At 33.5% G+C, this 14,092-nt stretch overlaps 1 protein-coding gene and 1 long non-coding RNA gene across 4 annotated transcripts; one reads left to right on the forward strand and one right to left on the reverse strand.

Moving 5' to 3' along the window:
- Positions 1 to 1,080: 1,080 nt before the first annotated feature.
- Positions 1,081 to 4,897, reverse strand: LOC133777774 (uncharacterized). 2 transcript variants are annotated; one of them, XR_009868826.1, is made up of 3 exons: positions 4,264 to 4,897; positions 4,096 to 4,181; positions 1,081 to 1,422 (listed from the first exon to the last, which is right to left on the reverse strand). It is a non-coding gene; the product is annotated as an uncharacterized LOC133777774 (long non-coding RNA). The 2 variants fall into 2 exon arrangements; XR_009868825.1 differs by having other exon boundaries at positions 1,081 to 1,429; positions 4,103 to 4,181; positions 4,264 to 4,895.
- Positions 4,898 to 9,337: 4,440 nt separating this feature from the next.
- LOC133807687 (uncharacterized) lies at positions 9,338 to 13,113 on the forward strand. 2 transcript variants are annotated; one of them, XM_062245821.1, is made up of 3 exons: positions 9,338 to 9,701; positions 10,209 to 10,862; positions 12,021 to 13,113. In XM_062245821.1, the coding sequence occupies exons 2-3, from the start codon at positions 10,314 to 10,316 to the stop codon at positions 12,870 to 12,872; spliced, it is 1,401 nt and encodes a 466-aa protein (XP_062101805.1). In that variant the 5' UTR covers positions 9,338 to 9,701; positions 10,209 to 10,313; the 3' UTR covers positions 12,873 to 13,113. The 2 variants fall into 2 exon arrangements, with proteins under 2 accessions (XP_062101805.1, XP_062101806.1); XM_062245822.1 differs by having other exon boundaries at positions 10,366 to 10,862.
- The last annotated feature ends 979 nt before the right edge of the window (positions 13,114 to 14,092 follow it).

Consider the following 14,092-nt stretch of genomic DNA (forward strand, 5'->3'; position numbering starts at 1 on the left):
AGCACATGCACCCCAAAATAAAGAAATCACCATGATTGAGCTTGAAGCTCAAAAACTCAACAGAAAACAACAGAAACTTCAGAACTATAAAGCTAGAATTTCATACCTTCAATGGAGAATTTCGACCTAGGTTATCTTCCACACCTCCTTAACTTTCACTCCTCAAAACCTCAGCCTTAATTCCCTAGAATTCCCATCAAAACTCAGCTCAGAAATCCATTTCAACACCAAACACCAGAAACTAAAAAACAACCTTAAAACCTTACCTCAAATGGATGAATAACTTCTGCTAATTCCTCAAGCCAAATCAAGGACCCTATTGTTGACCCTTAGCCTAAGCCTTCTCTGAATTTTAGCTCCAAATTCCTTCAAGAAATGGGGAAGAAGACCTAAACCGTGAGAGAGAAGAAAAGACCTCTGTTTTTCCTTCTTTCCTTTTCTTTCAGCTTTCTTTTCTTTTCTTTCTTTTTGTCTCTTTTGTTTTCCTTCAGCTTCTCAGATATTCTACACATTCCACTAAGGCTAAAAAGCAGAGTATAACTTATCCCTTATTAAGCCAAATGACCACATTGCCCTCCCAATAATAACTAAACCTTTAAATCATTCTAAGGGCACTTTGGTCATTACTCCCAATTCCTGCTAATTCCTCAAGTGTCTTTAATATTTATTGCTTACTTCCTAACACCTAACTAATCACCAATTATATTCCTTAATATCAAATAATCTCCAATATACTTCTCAAATTCCCAAAAATACCCCCGGACTCCCACGAGCCGGGTATAAATCTCCGCCATGACTTTTCCGCTAAACTACTCACTAGGATCGCATCGAGTCACAAGCTACAAATGTATCCACATAATAATGTGGTCTCAACAATTTATCACAAATATTTACATTTATGCCCTCAACATGCCAAAATTACGAATATACCCTTATAACCTAATCAGGCCCTACATGCATACTAATACACATAGTCATGCATCACATATATCCAATAATCATATAAACATGTTTTTAATCATTTAAATCACATATAATCCAGCTATGCCCTTCCAGCACACTAATCAAGGCCCTTAAGTCTTATTAGTAAATTTGGGTCATTATAGTTGATGTGTGTCTGCTGACCTGCATCAATACAAGACATACCTGTAACGACCCGGATTTTCAAGACTCAATAATGCGGAAATATAAATGTTTTCATTTAACAAAATGTCTCAAAAACCCATAGAAAAAAAAAACTTTTTAAAAATTCGTATGGCCATACTTAACATTTAGTTACAAACATGTTTTATAAAGATTAGAGTGAGCCTAGTTTAGGAAAATTACACAACATTTCCAAAAATAAAAAGGCTTCCCAAAAGGTCGGTCCACATGTACATTTGCAAGGAAGACTCCAGCGCTCACTGCTCTACCTTGCCCTTGCTCTTACCTACAACATGAAACAACTAGGTAAGCGAAAACGCTTAGCAAGATCAACTTTCAAACAAAGCATGTAGAGAATTAGGGTTCCGGACCCATCCGGACCCTACACAATCAATTTTAAGAACGCTAAAGCGTCCTGGCAAACTTATGGTCATGCCTGATAACCAAGGATAAATTAATTCATATCTAGATAAAAATCCTGCACTCAGAAAATCCCAGAACAAGCAGATATATTATATCACAACTATATCTTATCAACAAATATATCCCTGCACTCAGAAAATCCCAGAGCAAGCAGATATGTTATATCACAACTATATCTTATCAACAATTATATCCCTGCACTCAGAAAATCCCAGAGCAAGCAGATATATTATATCACCATATAATTCGAGACCAACGCTCGACAATTTCCAACAATTCAGACGTAACGCGCCCTCCAACATAATTGCTAATCTATAAAAGAGAACTGAGTCTCCACACTAAGATCTAGCCAATAAATATTCTCATCAAGGGTAACTATCGTGTTACCTAGGGCATCGCTACTTATCCAAGAACGTAATCCAATTTACACGGTTTTACGGAGACTTCTATGTTAATCAGTGGTGCTGGTGAGCAGCTGCCCCTAGGGTGTTCAACCTCACTCTATCTTGGCAACCCCTAGTATCTCTAGGCACTCTCACGGAATGGCCAATATTCACGGCTGCTATCCGGGAATAACTTATCAGAGCACTTGCTCGGATTCTAACCGTCCAATGATTAAGTAAGCATGAGGGCCCCTAGGACCCATTTATCTTGGCGCCCCTAGGTTTAACCAGCTTATCCTCATCTCATGGCCACTCGTCGCGGTAATGAACCGGACATAAATAAAATCAAGCAGTGTGACGGGGATCAACCGTCTAGGATATGACGGACTTCTACCGTTCATATTTTCTAAATCAGCACTCACTAGACTAACGTCTCTAAGCAACTTTCTATGACAGCCTATATATGTGCATGTATCCCTATACTAACATACAAGACAATAATCATTTCATGTTGCAGCCATACAATATAAGTTGACTTACTTGGAGTCCTTAGCGCTCAGCAAGTTTTCACCCTCCAACGTTCAGTCCAGTTACGCTTAGCCAATACTGTAGTTATCCATACAGTATACTCGGATTAATTATGGCACTAATAATTCATTATTATTATTTTGGGCAGTTTGATCATTTTAATAAAAGTCATTTGTAAGGATTTATAATCCTTATTTGGTTTTAAACCTATTAAGGAAAGTTATACAAAATATTCGAGACTAAACCCTAAGTCTCGGGGAGACCTATCCTAAGGTCTCGATACCTAGGCTCGGGTATCACAATGGTATTTCCCACAATCCGCTAAAAATCTTATTCTTTCAAGGTATCGCCATTAACCCGCACTTTCGACTAGTCGGTTAAAATATGTAAGATTTTAGCCGGTATTATATCCAGAAAATAAAAATAAATTCCTTAATTATTTTTAAAGAAAATAAACTCTTTAAATTGTCCTTTTATTTTTCTTAAGGTTTTAATATCTAAAAATTGTTTTAAGAAAATTGCCTAATTTGTCTTAATTAGGAAAACCGTTATAAATTTCTCATCTTGACTAATTAATTTTCCAAAAGCAATTAATCAATTTTACTTACTAGGAAAATAATTTATTTAATTATTTTCTCAAAATATAGGGTTTTAAACCCTCTTTTAATTTATTAACTATTAATAAATTAAATCTCTTATTTTTAGAAAGAATAAAAACTCTTTAATAAAAATAATTCATTTAAACTCAAAGGGATAATTTTAGTGAAAATATGATTTCAAGACTTACCAATTTATATCTTGAAATAAGCAAAATTTTACTTTTTACCTTATGTTCCAAAATCTCATTTTTACACTAAGTGTGAAAAACCTAATTTTCACATTTTTAACTACATACTTCGTTAGTTCATAACTTGAAATTTACCTACCCAATTGTTTCCAAAATTTCCCAATTCCATTTTTGTTATGCCATTTAGGTCTTTGTAAAATCTTAGGTCAAAATGAGCATTTTTGATTGGTGAAATCATTTTCCAACAATGAGGTAAAAATGACCTTATTTTCAAGTCCTTATTTTTTTCCAAACTTTGACAGTTAATAACTTTCAAACCGTTTAATATTTTCTTACCAAATTTTACAGTGGACTAATAGGTTATGCCAGAAATATGTCCACAAAATTTTAGAAAAAACTGGGTTCATTTGCCCTATACAGTGGCTGTCCAAATTTGGTTCCGAAAATAAGAATACGAAAAAACAGTTTTTTACCTAAACTTTGAAATATCATAACTTACTCATTTCTAAACATTTTTTAGTGTTTCAAAAGCTCAATTTTATGTACTCAATCTCAACAACATCACAGTACAATTTAATTTTACAAAAACAATATACAGTGGCTGCTTGACCCCTTGGAAGTCACAGCTTAAAACATGTTTTGTTTTAGGGTATCCTACAAAACCCTTGGGGGTTTTGGTTCCCATTTTCAAAAATCAATACACATGCATCATAAAAATTATTAAACAACTACCATAACCTTATTACATCATCAACAAGAAACTCTAAGCATTAGATATACAAAAAAATGCTTAAAAATAAAAACCCTACAACAAACTCATCAAAAGTAAACTTCTTACCTCTTTGGTGTTCTTGCTTAAGGTTTGGACCTTCCTATAAGCTTTGACTCCTTCAAAACCTTTCAAAAACCCTAACAAACTTCCCCCAACAACATAGTCAATTAGCTATTTGAAACTCTATGCTTAAAACTTTACAAAAACCTAGATTAGTGAAAGTTTACCTTAGGGAAAATACTTCCTAGACCAAGACTTAGCCTCAAAGTTTCCTTGGTGTTCTTGGGCTTGAAAAATGGAGAGAACACTTTGAAAGGTCTAAAAAAATCAGATGAGTGAATGAGAGAGGGTGGTGTGGTCGGTTGGGGAGGGATGGTAGAGTTATATACTATCTAATTTATCTCAAAAACACTCAAGTGTTTTCCTCCCACTTGCCCACTTGACTTGACTTAGTTAAAATGAGATTTTATCTTTATTAAGTTGGGTTCACACCACCTAAACACCACATGGCCGGCCAACCCTTTGCCATATATGATCATTTCATTTTTTTTTTTTTTTTTAATAAAGGTTTCATAAGAAGAAAAGTCCAAATTGGCTTTTGACACCTTTTTCACTTTTATTAAGTTTTAATCACCAAACTTAACATTAATTAATTAAATTAAATGTCTCTCACATTTAATTTAATTAATCACATAATAAAATTTAACTTAAGGTCCATTCATGGAATAAAATTCCCCATTTCGGTAAAATTAGGCATTTAACACAAAATGCCCTAAAATTTCCATTTTCTTTTAGGTTTATTATTTTTGACCAAACTTTAACTTTTATGAATGTATTTTATGCCCAAAATATAATTGCCATGATTTTTCATTTTATTTTCCGAGATTTTTTACCCGATCAGGGTTTTTGTGTCGGTCCAGGACCGAAAGTCTTATCTTGACTTTTAAAATCACAAAATTCATATTTTGGCTAGCAATAACTCATGGAATACTTACAAACAAAATATAATATTATTTAAAATAATATTCTTAACCCGGGGGAAAAATCCCGACCCGAGTCGTTTAAAGGTACCCAAAAACGTAGGACGTTACAATACCTTTCTCATTTTTTTTAAAAGGAAAAACAAGCTCATTAAAAATAACATCTCGACTTGTTATAATCTTGTAATTTTCTAAAGACAGCAACCTATACCTTTTGGCACCCTCAAGATAACCAAGAAAAACACATTGTATTAGCCTTTTACCAAGCTTATCATCAACATTATGAGCATAGGCAGCACAACCAAAATTCTTTAGATGTTTCAATGATGGTGGCTTACCTCTCCATAATTCTTCAGGAGTTTTAAAATCAATAGCTCTGCTGGGACTTCTATTTATCAAATAACAAGCAGTATATAAAGCTTCACCCCAATACCAGATTCAATAAGCGAGCATCTAACTTTATTTAATAAAGGTCTACTCATTCTTTGAGTTATACCATTTTGCTGAGGAGTCTTAACAACTGATTTATGCCTTTGAATTCCATGTTTCTTGCAAAAATCATTAAAATCTTCATTTACAAATTCCAAACCATTGTTGGTCCTCAAAGTTTTAATTTTAAAATTGGTCTGAGTTTCAACAAGAGTTTTCCAAGTTTTAAACATGTCTAAACATTCATCTTTGTGTTTTAACAGAAAAAACCCAAACCTTCCTGGTAAAATCATCAACAATAGACAAGAAATACTTGTTACCTCCATGTGTAGTGATTTTACTTGCTCCCCAAAGGTTTGAATGAATGTATTCCAGCAACTGTTTGGCTCTATAGTTACTGATTAAAAACTTTATTTGATGTTGCTTTTCCTGTACACACACTTCACAAAATGGTAAGCTAACATGATTATAGTTAGTAATTATACCTTGTTTTGAGAGTTCAATGAGCCCTTGCTCACTAATGTGCCCCATTCTTGTGTGCCAAAGTATAGTGTATTAACTTCCTTTCTTTATTGCTGATGCGTGAGATGGAGGTACTATCTTGCCTTCTAGATGGTAAAGACCTTGTGTCTTCACTCCTTTCATTACAACTAATGAGCCCTTAGTAATCCTCATGATGCCTTGGATAATTTTACAATCATAACCTTCATCATCAAGTGTTCCCAAGGAAATCAAGTTTCTCTTAATATCAGGTATGTGTCTGACTTTGTTCAGTGTCTTCAAGGTTCCATCTGTACCTTTAATGATTATTGATCCAATGTCACTCACTTTGATTTGTTGATCATTACCCATTAAAACCTTGCCTCCATCGATTTAGTTATAGTCAATGAACCATTCCCGCCTTGGACACATATGGTATGTACAACTTGTGTCAAGAATCCAACTTTGTGAATCTCTTATATCAGCTACACAACAGACATCTACATCTGAGCTATAAGGATCATCAACCAAATCTATAAAAGCTTTCAACTTATTTGGATTGTCTTCTTCCTTTTTCTTTTTATTTAATTCCCAACAGTGCTTGATTAAACGCCCCACCTTACCACCGTGATGACATTTTCTAGTCACTCTTGTCCTTGATTTAGATCTTGAATAAATCTTTGAATTACCTTTGAATGTATGCCTCTTTGGATTAGTGCCACGAACTAAGAGACCCTCATCAGATTTTTGTGACCTTCTAGCTCTATCCCATGTAAGTTCTGCATCTCTAGACTTTAATGTACTCATTACATCATCAAGGGTAAGTGTTTCTCGGCTGTACTTATCACAATCCTTAATTCTTTGAATTGGTCAAGAAGACTATTCAAAAGAATTACTGCCTGATCCTCTTCTTTAATATCCTCTCCCATGTTATTAAGACTAAGCACAATCTTGTTCATCTCATCAAAATTCTGCTCCAAAGACATGGATGCATTCATTTTAATCCATACAATTTTCCCTTCAAGAATATCTTGGTTGCTATTGTCGTTTTCATGTAAAGTCGCTCAAGCTTTTCCCATAGACCAACTGCTGTTTTTTCTCCAATAACTTGTCTTAAAACATTATCATACAAGTTCATAACTATTGTTGATTGTGCTTGTCTCTTTATTAGTTCTGTATCTTCCTTCTTTATTTCATCTGCTGCCTTTGAATTACTTGGTTTTTCATCTTGAATTAAAGCTGAATCAAGTTTCTGGTAGATTAAAATAGTCACCATCTTCTCTCTCCATAGGCTAAAACCACCAGACCCGTCAAACTTCTCAAGATTGAATCTTGCAGAGGTTGAAGCCATGTCTCTCACACTTCTTGATCAATATTTATCTCCCAGCTTTGAGTTCTTCTCAGTCAAAACCTGTCTCTGGTACCACTGTTGTAATCTCACAACACAAACTCAACAAACTTGTTAAGAGACAAATTATCAAACACTTTGGCGTTCAATTATTAAAACTGAAATTAAATGGTAGTAAAAAATAATAATAAAATCAACAAACACAAATAATCATAAAAAAATAAAGGGGAAGAGAAGACACAAGTTAAACTGGTTCGGCAATAAAGAAATTGACCTACTCCAGTTTCCTCCGATGAGGTTCCACTATAGAAATTATTATGTACACCTTGATCTTCTTGCACAGCTTCACTAAAGGTGAATCAAGTTTTAAGCAAGATAAGAGACCCTTTTACATACCGTTCATGAATAAACTCATATTCAAGGACTAAAACTCTCTCTCACTTCCCATACAATTCACTCAAAAGTGTTTCCCAAAGCTTCTGTCTCTAAACCCAGAGCTTCTCTCTCTAATTTCTTAAGTATGATTATTTCTCGTATCTCATTTTTTTAACATTGAACAATCAGTATATATAGCCCAGTTGATGAAATTTTAAGATGCAACAGACATATATTTTCTGTTATAACTCAAAAACATCATCTTTTAAAATAATTGCAATAGAATAAAATGTTCGATAATAAAATTGAATCAACACACCAGTTTTGTGGGAATTGCATTTCCACACATATCATTAATATGGTTTCACTAGTTTAAAACTAAAATTTTAATTATACGTAAATATATGCACATATAAATGTGTTTTTTAGTTTTTTATTTTGGTTTTACTAGTTTCTTATTAGTAATTATGGTTTAATTAAGTTCTATTGATTATTTGTATTTTTTTTGTCGGGTATTTATTATATGTATTACTATTATGTTGTATAATTTTATATGTTTTTCTTAATTATTTTTTATCTTAAAAAGTGATTAAAATTATCAAATTAATCCAATTATAAAATTATTAACTAAATTGGTTTAGATTAGATGATAATTTTCAAGGTCCAACCTTTAATTTTATTGGTTTAGTTAGGTGTAGAAATATTGGATTGAATAAGGTATCGATTAGCCACCTCTCTATGCATATTATTACTACTAGAGATAGATATAGATGAAATTGTTTTAAAAAAAAATAAGTCAACAAAACGAATGTACTAATTGTTACTTTATAAGTACTCATTCCCAAGTCCTGACCCACCAAAAAAAAATCATTGAATTTCAATTTATTATAGCTATTACCTTGCCTTCTATATCTAATTCTAGGATATCTTCGATGTTGTTGACACACCTACTCATTTATATCACTTACTTCCTAATACAACATCATCAATGTGAAATCATTTGTTCTCTAAATATTACTTCCTATAATTTTATAAATGAGTAAAAAACAAAATATATATGTATAAATATTCTTAGAAAATCAGTTTGGTTGAACTTTTTATTAACCCAAAATACACCAAGTAATACAAAATTTAACTATTGAATCATTATTGCGTCTAATTTCTTTTTCTTTTTTGAGAAAAAAATTCAATTTTTATTTAAAAAAAAAAATTAATCTTATCATAGGCAGCTGCCCCTCCTTTTCTTTTAAGAAAAAAAAAATACATGTAAATTAATTGATTATTTAGCTCATTTTATATTAATACACTCCCTCTTGCATATAATTGTTTACATTTTTATTCATTAAATTTTGGGTCGGCCACTAAATTAATATATTTATTTAACCTTATCTAAGTCCGAAATTGATTCCATTGTTTAGTAAATTCTCATACTAATTTTACTTGACGTGACGTGAGTGAGCACAAAATTCAAGAATAATGATACTAGAATTTGAGGTTAGATTTTAGCCATTAATAGAGATAGAAATTGATTTGAAAATATATCCCATTCCACTAAAGAAGCGATATTGTCCTAAATTGTTTTTTTTATTTAAAGTATTACAGTATTTGTATTACAAATATGTGCAATAAAAGAGCGTGAGTAATAAATACCTAAATAGTAGGTGTGCAAGAAAACCAGTAACACAGCGACAAAGAAACTCTAATGGTGGCCCATTTGGAAATTCAACTGTCAAGTTCATATGAAGCTCACAACCCAAGCACAGTAATAATAGCGCTATTAAATAATTATATATATATATATTTATCGAGAAAATTCCTTAAAGAAAGGAACCCAAGATTTTCGGCTCTCTTTTTCTCAAAGTCCCAAACAAGAGAGGAGGAGAGGAGCTCTTTCTCTTGGTAAGGAGTCAACGTCATCAAACCCAGATCCAATTTCCTCAGAAGTAAACTACCCAACTTCTGCTTTTACCCTTTTCTTGTCTCAACTGTCAGAAACGACGCTATTCTTCCATGTCTGGAAATTCGGCACCGCTTATACTTCGATTGTTTTCAGGTTTGATTCATTCTTAGAGTCCCTGTTTATGGAGCCTGTATGTAATAGATTAGGATTAAAATTAGGACTTGGGAGTTTATTCTTTCCAGTTTCTTTATGGTCTGCGAGTATGGTCAAATGGGTTTTTCATTCACCTCGAGTTTGAACCTTGGATTGTGTTATGGTCAATGTTGCCAAGTCTGAGTTATTCATTATTATGTTTGTATTGCTATATTTGGAAAGGATTTAGTGATGGTGAAGTTGTTTGAGATCGAATCTTGATTGTAATTCTTCTTTAATGGTTAACTATTTCATAACTTTTGATCTAAAATTTGGTTAAGCTTTGTTTGGAATATGAAATGGGACTAAATGTTGCTCAATTATACACTTTAAGTTGGTTTTTGATTTGTTCAAGTTAGTGAAATAATTTAATTTAGCAGGATTGGGGAGGAATTAATATTTTTTTTAATTCTTAATTTGTGTGTTTTTCCATATGCATTCATGAAATTGATATTTTTCAAAATATAGGTTAGCGTGGTTGTGACTTATATTTGGTCAAGTTTCATTGGATCTCCATAGGCTGCATTTTTTTAGTTGCAGCATTTTGTTGGAGATAAAATAAACGAAGAGAAAATGAGGATGAAGAACAAATACAGGAAACCAACCACTTTACCTTGCAATGCAGGGAGCAGATGTTCATTGTCTGCAGTTGTCTGGAGCTTGGTTGGTTGTGTTCTTATGCTTCATTTCTACTCTCTTGTTCACCATAAAGATGGGACTACTGGAGAGATTCAAGTGCATACAATTCAGAACCCGCAATTGCATGAACTTCAGAAAATTGATGAGGAAAACATCCAAATGCCTCCACCTAGGAAGAGATCACCGCGTGCTGCAAAAAGAAAGCCAAGGCGAACATCAACTATTATTGAAGAATTTCTTGATGAGAATTCCCAACTAAGAAGCACATTCTTTCCTGGTCAGAAAACTGTTATAGACCCGAGGAAGGATGGGAATGATAGCTTTTATTATTCCCCAGGTAAAATTTGGTTGGATAATGATGGAAATCCTATTCAAGCCCATGGAGGTGGTATTCTATATGATGAGAAGACAATGACTTACTATTGGTATGGAGAATACAAAGATGGACCAACCTATCATGCACACAAAAAAGCAGCTGCTCGGGTAAGTTGCATTGAAAGCATTGTCTAGTGCTCATGTTTAACTTGATTTTAGAGTTTGTCCTTTTGCTTAAAGAGATATGCAAGTTTCTTTATTACTCTAGCTGCAGTAAGAATATATGTTTTTTTATTCATCCAAGTATTGTATCAAGATCTACACCTCATAGCTCAGCATTGGAGAAAAAACTATATTGGGTAGAGTGGAGGGAGATTAGGAGGGGTGGATATTTGGAAGGATGGAGAGGAAATTAATGATTGCTCCTAATTATATTGTAAAGGGGATGGAGAGGAAAATAGTGATCCCTTCTAATTATTTTGTAAAGAGGATGGAAAGTTAGAAAGATTGACTAATATATTTATGAAATTATTATCTTACCCTTGTAATAATATTGTAAGAAGGATATATGTAATTGTAAACAAAATAGAGCAGAGTCTAAATATTTCTATCAATGGAAGGATTCTAATGGTGGATCTGAGGGGATTTGTATCTTCTTAACATTAAGCATCATGAGGCAACAAAAGTTGATGTAATATGCACAAGGATTACCAACTGATTCTACTAATAGTTCTGATTTCCTTTGTGTCCAGGATAATGGATTTGAGATTTAGTTGGTAGATAGGATCAATGCAAAGAACAGAATATAATTTACAAATAGCAAGATTTGTACAGCAGATATTATACTTCACCTTTTATTTTCAGCTTTCTCTCGGGTTGCCTCCAATCATTTTCTTTACTTTGTTATGTCGAAGCAAGACAAGGAGTAAAATTTTCTTGAGCTGGAAAAAACTACGTAGCTATCTTTTTCTGCATATAATTAGATTATGGTAGGGTTATAACTTTGAATTGAACTAAGATTAATGATTAAACACTAAAAAAGTTAACAACTTGCAAACTAGTCATATCTTGTATCTCATATCTCAATGTTAATGGTCAAAATTACATCCTAGTCTCGAGATGATATTTGTGTTGCTGATAACACATATTTTGTGGTCTCTTAAACGTGCCAGTTATCTGTCCTGCGTTCTCTCTTTGTTTGCTTTTCCTTTCAGTTATCCATGTTATACTATTTTGCCTCATGTCTACCTATAGCATTAATTTTGCTGTATCAACTGACTAGAATTCACAGTTCCTTAACTAACATGGTACACTTATTTTATTTAGGTTGACATAATTGGAGTTGGTTGCTATTCTTCAAAGGACTTGTGGAAATGGAAAAATGAAGGTATTGTGCTGGCAGCAGAAGAGACAGATGAAACTCACGATCTCCACAAATCCAATGTTCTTGAGAGGCCAAAAGTGATTTACAATGAGAATACAGGCAAATATGTAATGTGGATGCATATTGATGATGTCAACTACACCAAAGCATCAGTTGGTGTTGCAGTTAGCGATTACCCTACTGGTCCTTTCGACTTCCTATACAGCAAACAACCTCACGGATTTGAGAGCCGAGACATGACGATTTTCAAAGATGATGATGGTGTGGCATATCTAATATACTCTTCTGAGGACAATAGTGAGCTTCACATTGGACCGCTAACTAAAGATTATCTCAATGTGACCCCCGTAGTGCAGAGGATTCTTGTGGCACAACATAGGGAAGCCCCAGCTTTGTTCAAGCACCAGGGAACTTATTACATGATAACATCAGGCTGCACTGGTTGGGCTCCAAACGAAGCACTTGGGCACGCTGCAGAGTCAATCATGGGGCCATGGGAGACTATGGGTAATCCATGTGTGGGGGGGAGCAAAATATTTCGACAAACCACATTCTTTGCTCAGAGCACATTTGTGGTTCCCCTGCCTGGCTTGCCGGGAACATTTATTTTCATGGCAGACAGATGGAACCCAGCTGATCTGAAAGACTCAAGGTACGTATGGTTGCCTTTGATGGTTGGAGGACCAGTGGATCGGCCTTTCGACTACAATTTTGGTTTCCCATTATGGTCAAGAGTGTCTATATTCTGGCACAGAAAGTGGAAACTTCCTCAGGGATGGCGTGTCATGAAATGATTGTAGGGTCTCTTGCTATAATCTGTGTATAATAATGAAATCTTTTTACCATTTTTTTTCACTGGCTTAAGCTTGTGTTGCTAAAATTCAATAGCTTTTGCCAATGAATTTTCTTTGTCGTAGTTTTGTTTATAATAGTTTCGAGGAAGATTACAAGTTGTCGAGAGAAAAGGTTACTCAATTGTTTGGAGGTTTTCCCAATAATCACTGCCACTAGATTGAACATCATCATTCATCATCACTTAAATTTGTCCTCGTTCTCTTTTCATAGACCTCACGCTCTAAAACTCAAGGGGATAAATTAAACCAAATGACCTAATTTTGGGCATCAAATCAAATGTCGTCATTGTCTGCCAAAGATTGGGCATTTTTTTTTTTTTTTGAATAAAGGGAATATTCACTGCAACGGGGCTATGAATCAGCCATAACAGAGTTACCAACAATATTTGGAAAGCCAGACCAACATCAAAAAAATTCATTACATATTACAATGATATCATTGACTACCACACTAGCCAAAGAAGCATCTGGAGTCCTATTTTTGAGGATGTTAATAGCTGCCAAGCAATTTGATTCAATCATGACCCTTGTATACCCCAATCTTTGAACCGTTTTCACCCCAAACAATAATGATTTCAGTTTTGCAATTTTTGGTTTAAAGGTTGTATCCATTAGACTAGCAGCGGAAGCAAGGACAACTTTGTTAGAATATTTATTTAAATGTTATATAAAATTAATTTATTACAATTAATTGATTTAATATATGGAAGTCAATATTTTATTTATTAACAAAATATTCTAACTAATGGTCAACATTATTTGTTACTCGATTTTGTTTATTACCCGATTTTGCTCTGATGGTAGGTCTCACTCTATAAATATAGAGTATCAGTCCCCAAGCTCAATGCTCATTCTAACTTTCAGTAACTCCATCTAAAAAGAGTTAGTGAGAGCTTGAAAGCCCGAATACTTGTTCTAATTCTTTTATTTTTCTTTATCAATTGCAATGGTGGGAGGTATACAATATTCGATTCTCTATTTGTATATGTTCATTCTATATATTAATTATGTCTACATGTACAAGATTGTTCATATACCTATATTTATTTTAATCTAACATTTGGTATCAAGAGCTACGTTAATTGCTACCTTGTTACATATATATATATATATATTATGATTTATAAATATGCCTATGTCATCATCTATACACATATATT

This window comes from Humulus lupulus, chromosome 1 (genome assembly GCF_963169125.1).
Source record: "Humulus lupulus chromosome 1, drHumLupu1.1, whole genome shotgun sequence".
In the NCBI taxonomy this organism is placed as follows: Eukaryota; Viridiplantae; Streptophyta; class Magnoliopsida; order Rosales; family Cannabaceae; genus Humulus; species Humulus lupulus.